Raw genomic sequence first — 22,500 nt, forward strand, 5'->3', positions numbered from 1 at the left:
TCCTCTAAATGTTTACTTTTAATCTTTCTTGTGTAATTATACGGCTCCTATCCTCAAAGTGTGGCGTTGTGTACACACACACACACACACACACAGACACACGCACACACACACACACACACAGACACACGCACACACACACACACACACAGAGTGAACCTGATCCTCAGAGCGAGCAGCTCCACGTGATCCCCGTCGCTGTGGTCCGACGCTCAACGCTCGTCTGCAGCTCGCGTGCTCTGCCTTCAGAGCGCCGCGCACAATCAAGCTGATATTGTGCTCTCCAGTTACTAATGACTAATAATCACAGGCTAACATGGTGGAACGATGCCCCGCTGCTGAGGCCGCTGCCATGTGGGCAGGAGACGCTTCATGTGATAAAGTGCAGAACGTGTTTTTAGGCTTTGAGAGACGAGTGAACATCAAAGAGACGTCTTTATCTCAGGGATACAGAACAAAAGGACTCGGATCAGACGTTTAAGGAGCAGATTTATCATATTTAACTTTAAAACTGTGCAAATACGAACATGAGCCTCTGCAGAAAGCTTCAAAACGCGTTCAGTTACTGCACACAGACGTAATCAGAGCGTCAGGAGCACTGAAGGAGAAATGTGGCTTCAGACACAAGGAGGGTCACGTGCACCGCTCGGCCGTACGCCACAAATATCACATTAATATTTACAGTAAAATCATGATTTTATCAGCTTTTCTACATTGATTTTTATTGATTTTGCAAGTTACTGAAGAGTGCAACAAAGTTTGTCCCTTTGAAAAATAAAACCCTCCCTCCCTCCCACCGAGCTCCTCCCCTCCCTCCCATCGAGTGCTCGTCTGTGCACGTGCACCAGATTCCTGTGAACACGCTTGTCTCTTCTCTCATCCATAAACAGCATGGTGTCCATGCTACATGGAGCTAGGCTGGCTAACTTACTCACAGATAGCAACTGCTAACGTCTTTTAGCGTATGCTAGTTTGAGGCGTGTGATATTTTAACATGCGGGGGGGGGGGGGGGGGGAGATCTGTGGCGTGTGCACGAACCGTGAGCTGTGCTGAGTGGACAGGATGATACAGAACAAACACCAGGCTCCACATCGCGCACGTAGAGGCTGATCGGATGATTTGTGTCGTATCGTAGCAGAGTGTCGCTTCAGTGATCAGACAAATGTCGCAGAGTGGGACTTTAACGCATCGACCAGAAATAAGAAAGAAAAGAGTGTTTACTGTGTAAAAAGGTTGACCTCTGACCTTCACCTCTGAGGTCGGCTCCTCCTCCCTCTGTGAGGTCATCGTCTTCTTCTTCTCCTGATTGTTTTTTCCTCCCGTGGTGACGACACGGTGACGACACGTGTGACGACACGTGTGACGGCACCGCCTCACTTCCCCTCCGGAGCAAAACTGCAAAACACAATCACATTAAACACAAAACTCAAACATGATAGTACGAAGCTAACATTAGTACCAAGCTAACGTTAGTACCAAGCTAACGTTTAATACCAAGCTAACGTTAGTACCAAGCTAACATTAGTACCAAGCTAACGTTAGTACCAAGCTAACATTAGTACCAAACTAATATTAGTACCAAGCAAACGTTAGTACCAAGCTAACATTAGTACCAAGCTAACATTAGTACCAAGCTAACGTTAGTACCAAGCTAACATTAGTACCAAACTAATATTAGTACCAAGCAAACGTTAGTACCAAGCTAACATTAGTACCAAGCTAACATTAGTACCAAGCTAACATTGGTACTAAGCTAATGTTAGTACCAAGCTAACATTAGTACCAAGCTAACGTTAGTACCAAGCTAACATTAGTACCAAACTAATATTAGTACCAAGCAAACGTTAGTACCAAGCTAACATTAGTACCAAGCTAAAGTTAGTGACTAGCTAACATTGGTACTAAGCTAACCTTGATACCAAGCTAACATTGGTACCAAGCTAAAGTTATTACCAAGCTAACATTAGTACCAAGCTAACATTAGTACCAAGCTAACCTTGGTACCAAGCTAAAGTTAGTACCAAGCTAAAGTTAGTAACAAGCTAACATTAGTACCAAGCTAACGTTAGTACCACGCTAACGTTAGTACCACAGTGTCTGTTGAGCAGAAAAGTTAGCGTCCCGCTGCACGTTAATGTCTGATATCCTCGTGTCTCTGTTCAGAAAAACGTAACCACGTAACCCTGAGCGCGTAAACGACGGCTGCTTTGAATTCTTCACTAAAAAACTTTAGATGACTTTGAAATTACTGCTGGATTTCTGAGTTAATGGCTGTTCGGCGCCGAGCGTCTCGGGTCTGAGTCCATAAAGTGTCTCCGCGGACGAACGCGCCGCTCGAGGGAGGAGATCAAATCACATTTTGGTTCCCGCGTTTGAACGAAGCGCACGATTAATGGAGACGCAGCGAGAGTGAAATGTAGAGGAGGACGACGCAGCCGACGCCGAAGATGATGTGTTTCTGACATCTTATTATCGGTATAACAAGCTTTTTTTTACCAGGAGAGTCGGCATGAGTCGAGTGATCACACACACACACACACGCACACACACACACACGCACACACACGCACGCACACACACGCACGCACGCAGCATCTCTTTCCATCAGCCGACCTAATATCAGCCTTCGCGGTGCTTCGCCCCCTCCAGTTCAGGGCTCATATCATATTTAAAGTCCGTGTGATTGAGTGCGTCCTCCTGATGCATATTTCTCATTTAGGTTAAATCAAGCAGACGTGGTGTCAGACCTAACCGCCGCTCATTACCTTCAGCGCAGGAGTACAGGGAGCAATTTACCTGCGGAGGCGTCGCATCGCTGAGTGGAAATAGGCCGAGCAGGAGCTGAAATGACATTTTTAATTATGTAGCACCTCTCCCACTGTTCCCACGCTGCGCCCGAGCCTCCGGCGCCCAGACCTCATTTCAATATTTGCGTCTCATCACGCGGAGGGTGAGGGGAAGGGGGGAGGGGGGGAGGTTGGTGGACGTCTCCACGCGGCCACCTGTGCACAAACAAAACAGCAGCGTTCAGAGGCGGCGGCGCACAAACTTGACATTGTGTTGATTATCGGGCTAAGCGGGAGCGCTCGGCCCGCTCGCTAACACGCTAACGCTTCAATCACACGCTTGATTCTCATTTACGCCTGATTTTCAGCGTCCGGGCTGAAGCCGCTGTGAGATCAGATTCTGCTAACGCGGGAAACAACAGCAGCAGTAATAGAGTTGTGGCGCCTGCAGCTCAGGTGACACTGCGTGAGGAGTCTGAGGTCGCAGACGTTTGATTTGTTCAACGAAACAAGAATCTTTATTAAAATCTGTGTTTTTAAATAAGAACACACCAGCGGGAGATTTCAGGGGAACAGAATCAAACAGGTTTGACTATGACTTCCTGTCCCGTTGTGTTTCCATGGTAGCAGCCAATAGCGTTGGGCGTTGCTGGTTGCCAGGGTTGTCTGTTGTTGGGTGCAGCTACTGTAGGCTGGCACTGGGTGAAATGGAGTTAGCGAATCCTGCAGCTGCTTGGGAGCCTCAGTGAAGGGGGCGTTCTTTGTCCCAGCAGCTGAGTGAGCGGAGACGGGCAACAACCAGAGTCACTATAGGCCGAGCATTCACTCCATGGACTGAGAGAAAGGAGAGGAACATTGGTACCAAGCTAACATTGGTGAAAAGGGAAAAGAAGGGCACATAAAACCCATCCTCGCCAATGAAGAGGGCACTTTAACACACGTTTATGCTCCTAGAGGACACTTTAACACACGTTTATGCTCCTAGAGGACACTTTAACACACGTTTATGCTCCTAGAGGACACTTTAACACACGTTAAGTCTCCTAGAGGAAATTTTTACACGTTTATGCTCCTAGAGGACACTTTAGCACACGTCTATGCTCCTAGAGGACACTTTAACACACGTTTATGCTCCTACACTTTAACACACGTTTATGCTCCTAGAGGACACTTTAGCACACGTTTATGCTCCTAGAGAACACTTTAACACACGTTTATGCTCCTAGAGGACACTTTAGCACACGTCTATGCTCCTAGAGGACACTTTAACACATGTTTATGCTCCTAGAGGACACTTTAGCACACGTCTATGCTCCTAGAGGACACTTTAACACATGTTTAGGCTCCTAGAGGACACTTTAACACACGTTTATGCTCCTAGAGGACACTTTAACACACGTTTATGCTCCTACACTTTAACACACGTTTATGCTCCTAGAGGACACTTTAGCACACGTTTACGCTCCTAGAGGACACTTTAACACACGTTTAGTCTCCTAGAGGACACTTTAACACACATTTATGCTCCTAGAGGACACTTTAACACACGTTTATGCTCCTAGAGGACACTTTAACACACGTTTAGTCTCCTAGAGGACACTTTAACACACGTTTATGCTCCTAGAGGACACTTTAACACACGTTTAGTCTCCTAGAGGACACTTTAGCACACGTTTATGCTCCTAGAGGACATTTTAGCACACGTTTATGCTCCTAGAGGACACTTTAACACACGTTTAGTCTCCTAGAGGACACTTTAGCACACGTTTATGCTCCTAGAGGACACTTTAATACACGTTTATGCTCCTAGAGGACACTAACACACGTTTAGTCTCCTAGAGGTTTAGACTTTCTTTCTCCCAGTTTAAAACCCAACTTTAACTTTGACCTACTGTTCTTTCCGTAGACTTCAAACGTGACGTCTCTCCTCGTTCACCGGAGAAACTGGAAAAATAGTTTGAAAACAGGAAAAGATCAGTTTGACCAGAAGGTGGCAGCAGACGAACGCTCGTGTCCCCAGGGCAGAGGATCGTTCTCTGGGGTACGGAGGCTCGTTCTCTGGGGGCTCGTTCTCTGGGGTACGGGGGCTTGTTCTCTGGGGTACGGAGGCTCGTTCTCTGGGGTACGGAGGCTCGTTCTCTGGGGTACGGAGGCTCGTTCTCTGGGGTACGGGGGCCTGTTCTCCGGGGTACGGGGGCTCGTTCTCTGGGGTACGGGGGCTCGTTCTCTGGGGTACGGAGGCTCGTTCTCTGGGGTACGGGGGCTCGTTCTCTGGGTACGGAGGATCGTTCTCTGGAGGCTCGTTCTCTGGGGTACGGGGGCTCGTTCTCTGGGGGCTCGTTCTCTGGGGTACGGAGGCTCGTTCTCTGGGGTACGGAGGCTTGTTCTCTGGGGTACGGGGGCTCGTTCTCTGGGGTACGGGGGCTTGTTCTCTGGGGTACGGGGGCTCGTTCTCTGGGGTACGGAGGCTTGTTCTCTGGGGTACGGAGGCTTGTTCTCTGGGGTACGGGGGCTCGTTCTCTGGGGTACGGGGGCCTGTTCTCTGGGGTACGGAGGCCCGTTCTCTGGGGTACGGGGGCTCGTTCTCTGGGGTACGGGGGCCTGTTCTCTGGGGTACGGAGGCTCGTTCTCTGGGGTACGGAGGCTCGTTCTCTGGGGTACGGAGGCTTGTTCTCTGGGGTACGGGGACTCGTTCTCTGGGGTACGGGGGCCTGTTCTCTGGGGTACGGAGGCCCGTTCTCTGGGGTACGGGGGCTCGTTCTCTGGGGTACGGAGGCTCGTTCTCTGGGGTACGGGGGCTCGTTCTCTGGGGGCTCGTCCTCTGTGGTACGGAGGCTCGTTCTCTGGGGTACGGGGGCTCGTTCTCTGGGGTACGGGGGCTCGTTCTCTGGGGGCTCGTTCTCTGGGGTACGGGGGCTTGTTCTCTGGGGTACGGAGGCTCGTCCTCTGTGGTACGGAGGCTCGTTCTCTGGGGTACGGGGGCTCGTTCTCTGGGGTACGGGGGCCTGTTCTCTGGGGTACGGAGGCCCGTTCTCTGGGGTACGGGGGCTCGTTCTCTGGGGTACGGAGGCTCGTTCTCTGGGGTACGGGGGCTCGTTCTCTGGAGGCTCGTCCTCTGTGGTACGGAGGCTCGTTCTCTGGGGTACGGGGGCTCGTTCTCTGGGGTACGGGGGCTCGTTCTCTGGGGGCTCGTTCTCTGGGGTACGGGGGCTTGTTCTCTGGGGTACGGAGGCTCGTCCTCTGTGGTACGGAGGCTCGTTCTCTGGGGTACGGGGGCTCGTTCTCTGGGGGCTCGTTCTCTGGGGTACGGGGGCTTGTTCTCTGGGGTACGGAGGCTCGTTCTCTGGGGTACGGAGGCTCGTTCTCTGGGGTACGGGGGCTCGTTCTCTGGGGTACGGAGGCTTGTTCTCTGGGGTACGGGGGCTCGTTCTCTGGGGTACGGAGGCTCTTGTGTGTTTGTGCAGAATGAAGCCAAAAACAGGAGAACAGGTGAATGACCATACCATTACTTTATTGTAGATATACTGGGCTACAATTATAAAAAAAAAAGGAATTCAAACAAACAAAATTAAAGGTATTTATGATCCATAAGGTGCAGACCGCAAACCGCCGCAGCGCTGTGTTCAGTACGAGTGAGGAGTTTGCGTTAAAGTCCCTTAAACGTTGGCTGCAGGTTGTGACGGCCCATGATTCCCCGCGCTGACGACGGCTCAGCCTCCGTCCGTTTAGCTCCGCTCTGCTGGTGTTGTGACCCCACCCTCACCCCCACCCTCCACCCCCACCGTTCATTAAAAGCATCTCATTCTCCGCTCACATCCATCGCTCTCCACCACGCACCTGAAGGAAAAACCCACTCCTGTTCCTGCGTCTGTCGGTCGACTAATCCGCAGAACCAGAACCACCGACTATGATCGATAACAAAGACGCACACGCGCAGACGTCTTCCTGTTTCACTGTGATCAGGTTCAAGTGAAGCTCTTTGGAGTTTGGACTGAAAAACAACACATTTAAACATCACCCTGGACTTTGGTTGCAACGTTTTTCACAATTTTAGAGACCAAACGATTCATTGGGAAAATAATTTGCGGATTAATCGATAATAAAAACGAATGCAAGGATAAAACGACCTTTTTTTCGGTCCGTGCAGCCTCAACGCAGGTGCAGCGCCTCCAAACGCTGTAGTACACATGCCAGGCCTGGAGGTGGCGCTGTAACTGCAGAGCCGTATTGGATCAGTACTTGGCGTCAGGTATTAGGAGGTTAAACGGTAGAAGAACGCGTCTACTTTTTGGCTTACGACGCGTTTTTACCAAATCCACCAAGAAACATTTCCCCCTTTAACAAAAGCTCCTGCTGGAGGACGTTTAACCCTGACTTTGTTATGGATTCATCAGTTTCTACATTAATGAATCAGTTGTTTGGTCGATCAAATGTGAAAAAAGGGTGAAAAACGTGAATCGTTGTTTCCCAAAGTCCAAGATGACGTCGTCAAACGTCTCAAAGATTCAGATTCAATGTGTTTAAAGTGTCGGCTTCAGTTCAAAGGAACCCACAAACGGATGTACAGGGAGACGAAGCACGTTACAGACGACGCCATCATCATCATCGTGGTCCGTGACGCACAGACGCGAGTGGGTTCTTCCTTTTGGGTCCTGATAAAGAGCCGGGGCGGGGGAGCGTCGCCTCGTCGGAGTAGAAGCACGACTGGCACGATCTCTGACGTCCGTATCGAAGTAGCCAGAAGAGAAACGCAGCGAGCGACGAGTCTGTTCATCCTTCAAGTCACGATCGGACGCGCTAGCTTGACTTCTTCAGGTCCAGACCACTGTTTTAAGGCAGGACGCCAGCGTGAAAGACGCCCAGATGTTTGAATTCGCCTCAAACTGCAGAGATTCTGTTTGTTTACAGTGTATTCTTCAGATGATGACCTGCAGGCACGCCGCCCTCCCAGAGCGCCGTTCCCTCTTTAAATAGCTTGGTGTGAAACCGGCAGCACAGCCCGAACCCCCGTTAGTCCTCTGAACATCCCCGCTCCACACACACACACACACACACACACACACTTCCTCTCTTTTTTGCTCCTCCCTTCGTCTCTCGCTCGCTCTCACACGCTGACATGAGGTAAAGTATGGCGCCCAAGTGCAATGCTCATTGTGCTACATTTACAAACAAGAAAAGAAAAACATCAGCCAGGAGGAGAAAAACGCAGCCCGCTGTGAACGACACGGGTCTACCTCGACCTCAGCACGCACACACACACACACACACGCACGCACGCACGCACACACACACACACACGCACGCGCACACACACAGACACACACCTCAGAGAACTAACAAACAGATGAAGCTGTTGGATACGGACGCCACTCGCAGACGATGACATTAAAGTGAAATTCTGGCGTAAAATCAGGGCCTTTTTCTGCAAATACACTGGTCCAATGAGCCGTCGAGACATTTTATTTTGTGTAACAAACATTAACGGAGAAATCAGTCTGTTCAGTGACCTAACACCCTTTCAAAATAAGAGTTCGGGGTCCAAACTCTCCGTTGGAATAAAACAGAACCAACGTCTGAACATGTGAACGATCAGGATCAGCTCTTTGATCAGTTTGACTCTTTTTCATCCAGAAGAAAAAGGTCAAAGGTCAATTATGATGTTTTTAAACTCTGTTTAAACAACTGGGGAACACAAGGCTTGGACAGGAAGTCTTATTTTGAAAGGGTGTTACGTCAGTTAGCTCGGGGCAGCACGGTGAAGGCATTCAAAGGTCTTTTTTAACCACTAATGCTGCTGAAAATAACAGCAAACCTCTGCAGCAGCATGAGAAGAGTCCCTACACACACAACAAAGTGTCATCAGCGTAGTTAGTGAAGCCAGAGTTTATTAAAGAGTGTTTTAAAGACTTACCTACTGGCCCCTGTACCAGCTCCTCTCATAGTAAAGTCCATTACAGTGGAAGGAGCCCATTGCTGCTTTGTGTGTGTGTAGGGACTCTTCTCATGCTGCTGCAGAGGTTTGCTGTTATTTTCAGCAGCATTAGTGGTTAAAAAAGACCTTTGAATGCCTTCACCGTGCTGCCCCGAGCTAACCACTGTTAGCCACGTCCGGCTGTTAGCATCTCTCCTGGATTTCTACGTTAACAGTTGACACACAAACATTAGTTGAGTATATTTGTTGAAAAAGACCCTGGGAGGATTTTACGCCGTAGTTTCACTTTAACTCTGATCTTTATTTTCATCGTCACAGGAAACAACAACAGAGCGCGCGGCACCGTCTCACTGATTTCACAGTCTTCTTCAGTACCCCCCCCCCCCCATCGAGACACACACCAAGTTAGTGTGTTGATAGTGTGTGTGTGTGTGTGTGTGTGTGGGGGGGGGGGGGTGGGGGGCAGATACACGTCAGATCTCAACAGGGGAAAACCAAACGTACATCCAGATCTCAGGGTGTCCTGAACACAGTGGGTGTGTGTGTGTGTGTGTGTGTGTGTGTGTGTGTGTGTGTGTGTGCTTGGTAAATAATGAGATTGCACTCTTTTTTCACTGATTGTAGAAAGATGAACTCAAAGCTGTTCACACACTAGTTGTGTCTAATCTGAGAAGCACGGATGAACCGACCCAACGACGTCAAAATGGACGCCATGAACTTGTTTTTCACGTTTTTTCCCACTCGGACACGAGTAACGACGCTGACGGCTGCTGGTTCTCCTGGTTTTCACTGGTTCGGACGCCTCAACACCCGACTCCGAACGGGGCCTCAGGTTAAAGTTTCTCGTCTGAATCGGTGCTTCAGGTCTCAACGGCTCCGTTCACACCGCAGGTCTTAACCCTCAAATCTGATTTACCGTTTGTCTGTTCACGTCTTTAAATGCGTCTGTGGATGATCATTGATGACATCACGCCACAGCGGTGTTTACGGAAGAGAACGTGGCAACGGCAACCGGGATTAAAGGACTTTATGACTTAGGGCGCCCTCTCACTGTGCGTCCGTCCCGTGCCCGTGCTTTAGGGTCCTTGTCCTTGAACCTTTCACCGCCATTGTTTGAAATGTCCGCGCATGGTCCCTCCTTCTTTTTTCTACGTCCCAACAGGCGCACAGGAAATGACCTCAGAACCGCCGTAGGCCTCATGCTCGTACACGTGCGCACGCTCGTGCTCGTACACGTGCAAACGTGCTTTACTAAAGCCCACCTCTCCCAAACGGGCCGTGGACGGCAAGCGTGCCGCTCCTAGACGTGGTACGGTTGCACTCACACTGGTCAAAGGAACCAGACTTTAGCCGTGACACGTGCTGGGGCACGGGACGGAGGCACAGTGGGAGTGCGCCTAAGAGTGCAATCTGATTACCTCTCCAGGCATCCACCCGTGTGATCGATGAATCCTCGGTTTGTTTTTTACCCAGGATTCAAAAACAGATCTCAACAGATGAACTTAGCGAGAGTCAACCTGGAGTAAGGGGACGACGGCGGCGGTGACGATGACGCAGCGCTCCTCTGCAGCTCGATGTTCTGATGAACGGGAAAACCAAACCAAACAGATTTCCAAACTTTAAAAATAAAAAAAGGGTCAAATAAAGAGGTATCATAGTTACAGTGCAAAAAAAAAGACGAGAAATTCAAGCTTAATACAAAAAATAGCACCAAACAAACAAACGAACAAAAGAAAAGACAAGAAAACGCATGCAATTAACTGAGGTATTCGAGTGAAAGAGGGCGAAACGAGGAGGAAACAAAGACGGAAGCGAGACGCAGAGACGCAGAGACCACGAGAGAAGAGGAGGAAGGCTGGTGTCCTCCTCCGCAGGAGCCGACCTCAGCTGGACAGCCTCACGTCGGCTCGAGCTTTGGTGCGTACGGGACGTGAGGAACACTCGTGCGTTTGAAAAGTTCAGATCCGATGTAGAAAAGTCTGCAGCATCTCGCGCGTGTGATGTGTCTCTCTGCTGTTATCAAACCCGGAGGACTCGCTCTGTGGGGAGACGTTTAGTGCGCAGGAACGACTCCTCCCCTCCGTCCGTCCGTGCGTCCGCTCCGTATCAAAAACGTGTGAAACCGAACCGTGGAGATAATGCCGCTGCACACACGCTCCACATGCATCCGTAGATTATCCAGTTTTCATGGTTCACACATAAACTACACGAACATGCAACCGCGAGGGCGCCTTTAAATTACAGTAACTGGGAATGTCGGGGTCCGTGTCCGTGTCGCGGGACGTGAGGGCGCGCCTCAGCGTCCGAGGCCGACGACATCGCTCATGTTTCTCATTCTCTGTTTTCTTTAATATATATATTTATAGACTTTGCTACGTATAGGATTTTGGTGTCAATGTGACCACGCCATTCTCAAAGGTAACAGACCCTAATGGAATAAGTGCAAAAATGATTCAGGAGACCGTTTCGAGACAGACGTGCCACCGGCTCTTTGCTCCAGTGGGATCTGCTCGCCACGTCCGCCGTTAGCGCTTTCACGACCGCTCTGAGGCGACTGGCACTCGTGCACAGGCTGAGGAGTTTAGCGTTTTCTCGGTTTTTACCTTCCTACATACTTTGATTTACACTTTTGATTGAACTATTTACACTCTAACACTACAGGACAAGCACGAGCCTCGTCTCAGCGACGCCAAACAAAAAGAACCCGGTGAGGAAAAGACGTTAGGACCTGACCTTGTTTTTGTTTTAAACACTTTGCTGAACGTTAATAAAGCACTCATGTGATCACACGAAGCAGGGAGGGAAAGCAAAGATTGTGTTTGCGCAAAAAAACAAATGAGAATAAAAAAAGATCTGATGTGAAATCTGTTGTGAGATCAGTCTGCTTCTTCTTCTGCGGCGGCTCCGCGCAGCGTCTCCCCGGCCGCCTTGGTCGTGCGGCCGCAGCGTCTCGCTGCGTCGGGGGAGCCGGTGCGTGTCTTTCTCTACGTTAGCGTCAGTAGCTTAGGTGCTAATGCTGAGAGAGCTCGGAGGAGGAGGAGGAGCTCAGTTGCTTTGGACCTGAGGTTGATTGGCTTTGAGGCTGCGCAGAGCTCGTCGCGCCGCCGCCGACTTGGCGATCCGGTAGCTGCGGCCGACTCCTTTGAACTTGCCCTTCCCGACGACCTCCACCGTCACGCGGACCTTCCCATCGTACGTCCTCTCCGCGGGGCTGCAAACACACGGAAGACAGCGACAGGGGTTCACATTAGAAGGGTGTGTGTACAGTCACGTTCTTGTTTTTGGGCCTGTTCGAAAAACATTCTGGAGAAAAACGGCTGCAGAGACGAATAAAATCATCTTTTGCTTCTTCTCGGTAAAACACCGTAAACGGCCCCACAGAAGGATAAACGCTTATGAAGACACACTTTTGGAGCTGTAGCAAAGCTAGAAGTAGGAGATGGTGAAACCAGACCCTTCAACATTGGAGCAGCAAGAACTTTACTGTACGGAGAGACTCACTTTTGTACCGAGCGCTGGGAGAAATGGACCGGTTCTGCAGCTTGACTAATGTGACATTGTGCTGTGATGTACGCACGCTCGTGCTCGTACACGTGCGCACGCTCGTGCTCGTACACGTGCAAACGTGCTTTACTAAAGCCCACCTCTCCCAAACGGGCCGTGGACGGCAAGCGTGCCTCTCCTAGACGCGGTACGGTTGCACTCACACTGGTCAAAGGAACCAGACTTTAGCCGTGAAACGTGCTGGGGCACGGGACGGAGGCACAGTGGGAGTGCCCCTTAGGTCAGCTAAGGTAGGAGTAACTCCTTTCACCATGGATGAAGGAGACGTTAAAGAACACAACCATCTGTCACGTGGGTAAGTATTCACTTTACAGGCTAATGACTCCGACCCATCTGACTCCACCTGCTCTTTCATCAGCAGTGCTTCAATGACTGCAGTAAAAACCAAACATCTGATGAGGAGTGTGTGAGTAAGAGCTGATGTCCCACCTGAACTTGGCAGTTTCTGGCTCCATCTCCAGCAGCTCCCTCACAGGAGAGCGCGGCACGTTGGCAGAGAACTTCTCTGAGGGGACGAAGCGTGACAAGGGTTAGAAGAGGCGTCAGCAACACGTCACACGTTTACAACAGAACGAGTACAGGTCCTCAATGTTCCCTGAGTGGAGAGGAATCAAACCAGCTGTGCGTTGACTCTTCCTCACCTATGAGCGGCCTCATCATGGGGTAATACACCTGCCACACCGTCTCCAGAGACATCCTGCTGTCCATGTAGATGGCACCGGCCAGAGACTCAAAGATGTCCCCCATGGCCTTAGGGACCTCGATGTCCTCCTCCTTCTCCTCGTCTTCTTCAGAGCGTCGCAGCTGGGGGACAACACACACACACACACACACACACACACACACATAAATGAACAATCACAGTGATTGACGGAGCTTTAATAATGTTCATTTAATGTTTTAGGTTTTGAGTGAACGTGTGTCTCTGTGAGGATCTTCCTCAGGGCGCCCTCCCACTGTGCCTCCGTCCCGTGCCCCGTGCTTTAGAGTCCTTGTCCCCCCCTCCAGGCCCGTTTGTACTCACACTACCTGGGCCTCTGAGAATGCTTCTTGCTGCCTATACGTCATCACGCCGTAACACGTCAGAAAAAAGAAGGAGGGACCATGCGCGGACATTTCAAACAATGGCGGTGAAAGGTTCACGTTGGTGTGATGCGGAGGTGGAGTGTTTACTGCAGATTTGGTCGAAACTGTCAACTCTCCACCACAGATTAACGAGTACATAGTAATAGTTAAATCAGGGCGCCCTCCCACTGTGCCTCCGTCCCCGTGCTAGCGCTGTTGCCTTCAGTGGAACAGTGATCGTACGGACTCTTCTACTTGCTGCTCTCTGTTCAACAACCCACTGTTGGAGTTTGTCCTCCAGCTGCAGCCGTCTCGCTCTGTTCCCTCTAAACTCTGTTTAGTCTTCTTTACTCGGCGCAGGTCGTCTTGTTGCTTCCTCCACTTCGGCACCATTGATTGGTTCATGTTCAACTCTCTGGCTGCTGCTCTGTTCCCGTGTTCTGCTGCGTGACTAATGGCCTTGAGTGTAAACTCTGCGTCGTAAGCGTGTCTCTTAACAGGAGCCATTTTGGGCTCTTTACACAAACACACACATTGAAATGAAACAGCACGCTTCACAGAAAAGATTCAAAAACAGTCGACAAGACGCACAAAAACTCCGAGGTCTACGGAAAGATCTGGAAACAAAGCCACGCATCGCCATGACGTCATCAATGCGTGTGACGTGTTACGGCGTGATGACGTATAGGCAGCAAGAAGCATTCTCCGAGGCCCAGGTAGTGTGAGTACAAACGGGCCTGGAGGGGGGGACAAGGACCCTAAAGCACGGGGCACGGGACGGAGGCACAGTGGGAGGGCGCCCTGATTTAACTATTACTATGTACTCGTTAATCTGTGGTGGAGAGTTGACAGTTTCCCCTGGAGAGAGCCCGTTTTAGTGCCTATGAGCAGACGTTTGGTCGTCTGTTGTCTGGTTCAGCCTCAGTTATGATGCTTCAGACTACGTCAGAATCATTTTGGAATAAAACATTTCATCTTTTAATCATTTAGACCCAAAATAAAGACGTAAACACACGTGTACAGAGTGTTTGCAGCCTCGGGGTGTGAGTGATGCAGCGCTGCATCTGAGAGAGAACAGCTGTCACGGTTCTGCCTGATGAGCAAAACACAGGACTTGATCTGACACTAACAAATGTGTTATTGTACCTTTCATCTGTCCTTTAATGAAAAAGCTCAGGGCGCAAAATATTCTGCACTGATCAAACCACACGATTCATTCTGGGAGAGGCTTAACGACACGCTACAGAGACGTATTCTGTCAGGTTCGTCACAGATTTGAATATTATCATCATGGCTGAAATGCAAGGAATTCATAAAGGAGACGCTCAGTACACGTCCCACTGGATCAGGTCTCAGGGGCAGCAGCTCCAGCCTCTGATCCTGGATCAGGTCTCAGGGGCAGCAGCTCCAGCCTCTGATCCTGGATCAGGTCTCAGGGGCAGCAGCTCCAGCCTCTGATCCTGGATCAGGTCTCAGGAGCAGCAGCTCCAGCAGGGACCCCAAACTTCCCTTTCCCGGGCCACATTAACCAGCTCTAACTGGGGGATCCTGAGGCGTTCCCAGGCCAGTGTGGAGATCTAATCTCTCCACCTGGTCCTGGGTCTTCCCCGAGGCCTCCTCCCAGCTGGACGTGCCTGGAACACCTCCCTAGGGAGGCGCCCAGGGTTCATCCAGACCAGATGATCCTGAACCACCTCAACTGGCTCCTTTCAACGCAAAGGAGCAGCGGCTCTACTCCGAGTTCCTCACGGATGCTGAACTTCTCCCCCTCTCTCTAAGGGAGACTCCAGACCCCCTCCTGAGGAAACACATTTCAGACGCTTGGACCTGGACCTGGTTCTGTGGGTCCTGACCTGGACCTGGTTCTTTGGGTCCTGACCTGGACCTGGTTCTTTGGGTCCTGACCTGGACCTGGTTCTTTGGGTCCTGACCTGGACCTGGTTCTTTGGGTCCTGACCCAGCTTTCATGACCACAGGTGAGGGAAGGAATAAAGATGCACAGCACCTAAGGCCTATTCTCAATCAGAACACTCACAGTTTTCGCAGTTTCGCAGACGCAGCGCTGACTTTTGTGGACTTCCTGAGGACCGATGCACGGCTCACTGACACAAGCTTCGAGCTCGTTCACGTCCATATTTTCAAACGAGTCCTCCTGAAGGGGGGGTCGAGGGCCTCGACGCTGCGGCCCCAAACGTCACTGCTTTCCCCCTCCGTGTCACCTGGGCCTTTGCACAGTCACCCCGTCATGGAGGTCACACAACAAGAGCCGGCTCCACAATAAATCAACAGCACTGTGGTCGCTTTAACTCCTTATATTGTTTTGATCCAGTGAGGCACTTTGTTTGTTGTTGAATTGATTTTAATTGTTTTCCTGTAAAATTGTGTTTTTCGCTGCTGGCTGCACCGAAAACTGCCCTCAGGGGACGATAAAGATCTCTGGACTTGACAACAATCAAAGGTGTTTGTGTCTCAGGTCGAGAGCAGAAGCAAGAGGTGCTGCGCTCACACACACACACGGTCCAGTGCCGTTGTGTACAAATCAAGTTAATTTGTAACTTGATTCACTGCAGTGATCTAATCCAAACACGTTGTGCGTTGGCTCAGACAGCAGGAGTACCGTGTTTTCCGCACTATAAGGCGCATAGAACAGACGCTACAGTGGAGGCTGGGGTCACGTTAAGGACCGCCTCTAAACCCATTGATGCTAAGTTGGCGTGCTAGCGCTGTTGCCTTCAGTGGAACAGTGATCGTACGGACTCTTCTACTCGCTGCTCTCTGTTCAACAACCCACTGTTGGAGTTTGTCCTCCAGCTGCAGCCGTCTCGCTCTGTTCCCTCTAAACTCTGTTTAGTCTTCTTTACTCGGCGCAGGTCGTCTTGTTGCTTCCTCCACTTCGGCACCATTGATTGGTTCATGTTCAACTCTCTGGCTGCTGCTCTATTCCCGTGTTCTGCTGCGTGACTAATGGCCTTGAGTGTAAACTCTGCGTCGTAAGCGTGTCTCTTAACAGGAGCCATTTTGGGCTCTTTACACAAACACACACATGGAAATGAAACGGCACGCTTCACGCAGTCGTATATCTCAACATGCACCGCGCGTTACTTCTTCTACGGGGGAAAATAGAGTCGACGGCTGCTCACCGTAGTTGGAGACCTGTTGTGGCTCAATATTGGTCCATATATAAGGAGCACCGGGTTATAAGGAGCACTGAGACATGTGGAGGTTTTTAGGTGAAACTTATAGTGCGGAGAATACGACAGTTTAGCTGCATGTGATGGAGAATGCACCGGACGTGCAGACGGCTGTACAGCATCAGTGCATCTGCAGGTTAAATGCATTATTCTAATATATGAAGGGTTTGTCTTCATGCAGACACTAAATGTTTAGTTGCTCTTTATAAAAAAGCACCAAACAAGAGCCTACGGGCATCGTCAGACACCGTCCATGGACCCGACGAGCAGCTTCATCGTGTTACTGTTGAGGCACTGAAGAGTGCGTGGGACCAAGTTCCTGCAGCACATTAGGTCTCTTTATTCCTTTCAGCTGTATTTTCAGTGTGTTTCTGTGTGTGTTGCCTTCCCTGAGGCGTTCAAGTGCCTCTCCAGTAGAATGGGGAGATGTGGTGCAAAGATAGGCATTTCCACACAAATTAGATCCAACTGCACGTTCTCGCCGCTGCTCCAACCGTTGGAATATGGAACAGATTCATAGAAGCTGACAGACGTTCTTATTCAGACGCAACACTATTTTCTTACGGAGACAAAAGCACAACAGCGAGGATCGGGTTCCTTCCCCCGGGGCTTTGTTGATGCTAAAACCGGACTCACCTCGGAGTCCATGCCCTGCATCTCGTTCTTCTCCAGCTGGAACTGCACAAAGTCGTCGATGACGTGGAAGAGCTCCGGCGAGATGGCCTTGAAGTACTTGTGGTAGTCGTACTTGACGGCCAGAGAGGCAAAGATGGTGTTGTTGACGAGTGCGGAGCGCAGGTCGGTCAGCACGCCGGGAGAGTGCTGCCGCGGGTCTTCGTAAAGGTGCTTTGTTATGAGGTAGTCTAGGATTGCATCGCCGAGGAACTCCAGCCGCTGGTAACAATCTGCAGAGAGAGGACAGGGGACAGTCACATCAGTGTCCCCAGAGTCAGGACTAAACATGGGACAGGTCTGCTCTGTGTCCCCAGAGTCAGGACTAAACATGGGACAGGTCTGCTCTGTGTCCCCAGAGTCAGGACTAAACATGGGACAGGTCTGCTCTGTGTCCCCAGAGTCAGGACTAAACACGGGACAGGTCTGCTCTGTGTCCCCAGAGTCAGGACTAAACATGGGACAGGTCTGCTCTGTGTCCCCAGAGTCAGGACTAAACATGGGACAGGTCTGCTCTGTGTCCCCAGAGTCAGGACTAAACATGGGACAGGTCTGCTCTGTGTCCCCAGAGTCAGGACTAAACATGGGACAGGTCTGCTCCGTGTCCCCACAGTCAGGACTAAACATGGGACAGGTCTGCTCTGTGTCCCCAGAGTCTGGACTAAACATGGGACAGGTCTGCTCTGTGTCCCCAGAGTCAGGACTAAACATGGGACAGGTCTGCTCTGTGTCCCCAGAGTCAGGACTAAACATGGGACAGGTCTGCTCCGTGTCCCCAGAGTCAGGACTAAACATGGGACAGGTCTGCTCCGTGTCCCCAGAGTCAGGACTAAACATGGGACAGGTCTGCTCTGTGTCCCCAGAGTCAGGACTAAACATGGGACAGGTCTGCTCCGTGTCCCCAGAGTCAGGACTAAACATGGGACAGGTCTGCTCTGTGTCCCCAGAGTCAGGACTAAACATGGGACAGGTCTGCTCTGTGTCCCCAGAGTCAGGACTAAACATGGGACAGGTCTGCTCTGTGTCCCCAGAGTCAGGACTAAACACGGGACAGGTCTGCTCTGTGTCCCCAGAGTCAGGACTAAACATGGGACAGGTCTGCTCTGTGTCCCCAGAGTCAAGACTAAACATGGGACAGGTCTGCTCTGTGTCCCCAGAGTCAGGACTAAACATGGGACAGGTCTGCTCTGTGTCCCCAGAGTCAGGACTAAACATGGGACAGGTCTGCTCTGTGTCCCCAGAGTCAGGACTAAACATGGGACAGGTCTGCTCTGTGTCCCCAGAGTCAGGACTAAACATGGGACAGGTCTGCTCTTTGTCCCCAGAGTCAGGACTAAACATGGGACAGGTCCGCTCTGTGTCCCCAGAGTCAGGACTAAACATGGGACAGGTCTGCTCTGTGTCCCCAGAGTCAGGACTAAACATGGGACAGGTCTGCTCTGTGTCCCCAGAGTCAGGACTAAACATGGGACAGGTCTGCTCTTTGTCCCCAGAGTCAGGACTAAACATGGGACAGGTCTGCTCTGTGTCCCCAGAGTCAGGACTAAACATGGGACAGGTCTGCTCTTTGTCCCCAGAGTCAGGACTAAACATGGGACAGGTCTGCTCTGTGTCCCCAGAGTCAGGACTAAACATGGGACAGGTCTGCTCTGTGTCCCCAGAGTCAGGACTAAACATGGGACAGGTCTGCTCTGTGTCCCCAGAGTCAGGACTAAACATGGGTCAGGTCTGCTCTGTGTCCCCAGAGTCAGGACTAAACATGGGTCAGGTCTGCTCTGTGTCCCCAGAGTCAGGACTAAACATGGGACAGGTCTGCTCTGTGTCCCCAGAGTCAGGACTAAACATGGGACAGGTCTGCTCTGTGTCCCCAGAGTCAGGACTAAACATGGGACAGGTCTGCTCTGTGTCCCCAGAGTCAGGACCAAACATGGGACAGGTCTGCTCTGTGTCCCCAGAGTCAGGACTAAACATGGGACAGGTCTACTCTGTGCCCCCAGAGTCAGGACTAAACATGGGACAGGTCTGCTCTGTGTCCCCAGAGTCAGGACTAAACATGGGACAGGTCTGCTCTGTGTCCCCAGAGTCAGGACTAAACATGGGACAGGTCTGCTCTGTGTCCCCAGAGTCAGGACTAAACATGGGACAGGTCTGCTCTGTGTCCCCAGAGTCAGGACTAAACATGGGACAGGTCTGCTCTGTGTCCCCAGAGTCAGGACTAAACATGGGACAGGTCTGCTCTGTGTCCCCAGAGTCAGGACTAAACATGGGACAGGTCTGCTCTGTGTCCCCAGAGTCAGGACTAAACATGGGACAGGTCTGCTCTGTGTCCCCAGAGTCAGGACTAAACATGGGACAGGTCTGCTCTGTGTCCCCAGAGTCAGGACTAAACACGGGACAGGTCTGCTCTGTGTCCCCAGAGTCAGGACTAAACATGGGACAGGTCTGCTCTGTGTCCCCAGAGTCAGGACTAAACATGGGACAGGTCTGCTCTGTGTCCCCAGAGTCAGGACTAAACATGGGACAGGTCTGCTCTGTGTCCCCAGGGTCAGGACTAACCCTGGTGCGAGGCGGGTCTGACCTGTGATGGTGTTGTAATGGTAGGACGCGTGGGTGAAGGCCTGCAGGAGGTACGCCTTGTTCTGAAAGGTGTAGTTGATCTTTCTCTCGAAGTTCTCGAAGCCGGAGATGAGGTGGTTGAGAGTGCGCTCGGCGTCCGGGTGGTCCAGCAGGCAGCGGGGCGGGATCTTGAGCCAGCCGTAGCACAGGTCGATGGCGGTGACCTGGCAGCTCCGCACCACCGCCCCCGTCAGGGCGCCTCTCTCCCAGGGCAACACCTGTGGTCATCAAACACAACTCTTAATACCATCATACATGTTTATCTGAGCCTGTGTGTGTGTGTGTGTGTTTGTGTGTGTGTGTGTGTGTGTGTGTGTGTGTGTGTGTGTGTTTGTGTGTGTGTGTGTGTGTGTGTGTGTACCCCTTTTACACGTAAGGAGATCATCCATCTCAGGGCGCCCTCCCACTGTTCCTCCGTACACGTGCAAACGTGCTTTACAAAAGCCCACCTCTCCCAAACGGGCCGTGGACGGCAAGCGTGCCGCTCCTAGACGTGGTACGGTTGCACTCACACTGGTCAAAGGAACCAGACTTTAGCCGTGACACGTGCTGGGGCACGGGACGGAGGCACAGTGGGAGTGCGCTCTAAGGCTCTTTCTCACTTAATATACGTTTGGTTTTAGCGTCTGCCCTTAACGACAGAACGTCCTGAGTTTCTTCCACTTTTGTGCGATAAAAACCGTCGTTAACACGCTCGCTGGCTCGCTGCGGATCCTCCAGACGATGAGCTGCTGCACGGTGCTGCGGGGAGGACGTATTCTCACATGTCTGACCCTAAAGTTAGCACCGCGCCGGAGCACTTGGGATCTTGGTTTAATGCAAAATAAACTCTGAGGTGAACAAAACGCAGGAGAAACATAAATGCAACAGGAGTAAAACGCCTCCACCCTCCAGCTTCGACCCGTCACAATAAGCAATAAATCTGTTAATCGCACGACAACGTTTAATGAGCACGGGAACTTTTTTTACAGCTGGGATAATTCGCATTTTTCCATTTTCCTGGTGTCGCTCGTTCAAAGACACTACACTGGCTGAAGTGAGTGGCACTGTGCTTGTGAAGAAACGCTACTTAACGTTTCCCTACTCCGCCTTATTCATCACCTACTGATATACTGTGGGTGTCATAGCTGAGTGAACACTGCGTGCGTGTGTGTGTGTGTGTGTGCGTGTGTGTGTGTGTGTGGGGGGGGGGGTCCTCGCTCACCTTGAGGCCCAGCGAACAGAGGAACATCTGGGCCGCTCTCTCTCCGCAGCTGGTCAGGTAGCAGCCGAGCAGAGCCTCCACGCAGTCGGCGATGCTCTTGTCGGCGATGCACTGCTCCGTGTGCAGGTCGTAGGAGATCGACTGCTTGCCGAGCTCCGCGCCGCAGTTCTCCTCCGACGGGTTCCAAAAACCCACCACGAAGTCGTCCTCCTCCCCGGCCTTGCTGGGGTCCAGGTAGCACATGGCGTCCCACGAGCTGTAGTCGAACTCCTCGGCAGAGGGCCCGCTGGGCGCCGGCTCCGGCTGGTAGTGGGCCGTGGCGGTGTGAACGGGCTTCTTGGGAGGCTTCCACTCGTACGTTGACTCCGTGGCGGGGGAGGAGCCCGACGCCGGGGCGAGGGGGGGAGGGAAGCCGCTCAGAGAGATCTTCTTACCGAAGGCACCGGAGCCCAGCAGCATGTTGTCGATGAACTTGATGTGCTCCTTGTAATACTCCAGATCGTCCTCCATGTTGACTTCATCCTTCGGCTCGTCCTTCAGCATCAGCTCGCCGTCCTCCTCCTCCGCCTCCTCCTCCGCCTCCTCCTCCTCCTCGTCCTCGTCAAAGTCCGTTCCAGACTGCCCGTTGGCCAGAAGCTCCTCTTTGGCCTGGATGACGGACGCAAACAGGAAGGAGCGTTCAAAGGAAATGAAAAAGAAGGCGTTGTTTAAACATGGAGGGTGAAAGTGAGCAGGGGCCGAGGTGCAGAGGCCTCGGCAGCGCGTGAGGGGCTAAAGTTTTTTTCTAGAAAAGTCCTTAACATACACACATGTATACGTTCACTCACACACACACACACGTATAGGTTCACTCACACACACACATGTATACGTTCACACACACACACACACGTATACGTTCACTCACACACACACACACACGTATACGTTCACTCACACACACACGTATACGTTCACTCACACACACACACACACACACACACGTATAGGTTCACTCACACACACACACATGTATACGTTCACTCACACACACACATGTATACGTTCACTCACACACACACACACACGTATACGTTCACTCACACACACACACACACACGTATACGTTCACTCACACACACATGTATACGTTCACTCACACACACACATGTATACGTTCACACACACACGCACACACACACGTATACGTTCACATACACACACACACACACACACACGTAACCGTTCACTCACACACACACACATTAGTTCACTCACACACACATGTATACGTTCACTCACACACACACACACACGTATAGGTTCACTCACACACACACACGTATACGTTCACTCACACACACACACACGTATAGGTTCACTCACACACACACACGTATACGTTCACACACACATGTATACGTTCACACACACACGTAACCGTTCACTCACACACACACGTATACGTTCACTCACACACACGTATACGT

The 22,500-nt window shown here is 51.4% G+C and overlaps 1 protein-coding gene across 1 annotated transcript in view; it reads right to left on the reverse strand.

Moving 5' to 3' along the window:
• Positions 1-9,925: 9,925 nt before the first annotated feature.
• Positions 9,926-22,500, reverse strand: part of dicer1 (dicer 1, ribonuclease type III) — a 36,806-nt gene continuing 24,231 nt past the window's right edge. The window contains exons 24-29 of the mRNA XM_083924057.1: positions 21,032-21,679; positions 19,790-20,045; positions 17,176-17,444; positions 12,925-13,087; positions 12,713-12,788; positions 9,926-11,930 (exon numbers count right to left, since the gene is read on the reverse strand). Coding sequence (XP_083780183.1) covers positions 11,765-11,930; positions 12,713-12,788; positions 12,925-13,087; positions 17,176-17,444; positions 19,790-20,045; positions 21,032-21,679 — 1,578 coding nt within the window. The 3' untranslated portion in view covers positions 9,926-11,764. The remainder of the gene's footprint in view (positions 11,931-12,712; positions 12,789-12,924; positions 13,088-17,175; positions 17,445-19,789; positions 20,046-21,031; positions 21,680-22,500) is intronic.

Source organism: Echiichthys vipera (genome assembly GCF_963691815.1).
Source record: "Echiichthys vipera genome assembly, chromosome: 12".
Lineage (NCBI taxonomy): Eukaryota > Metazoa > Chordata > Actinopteri > Perciformes > Trachinidae > Echiichthys > Echiichthys vipera.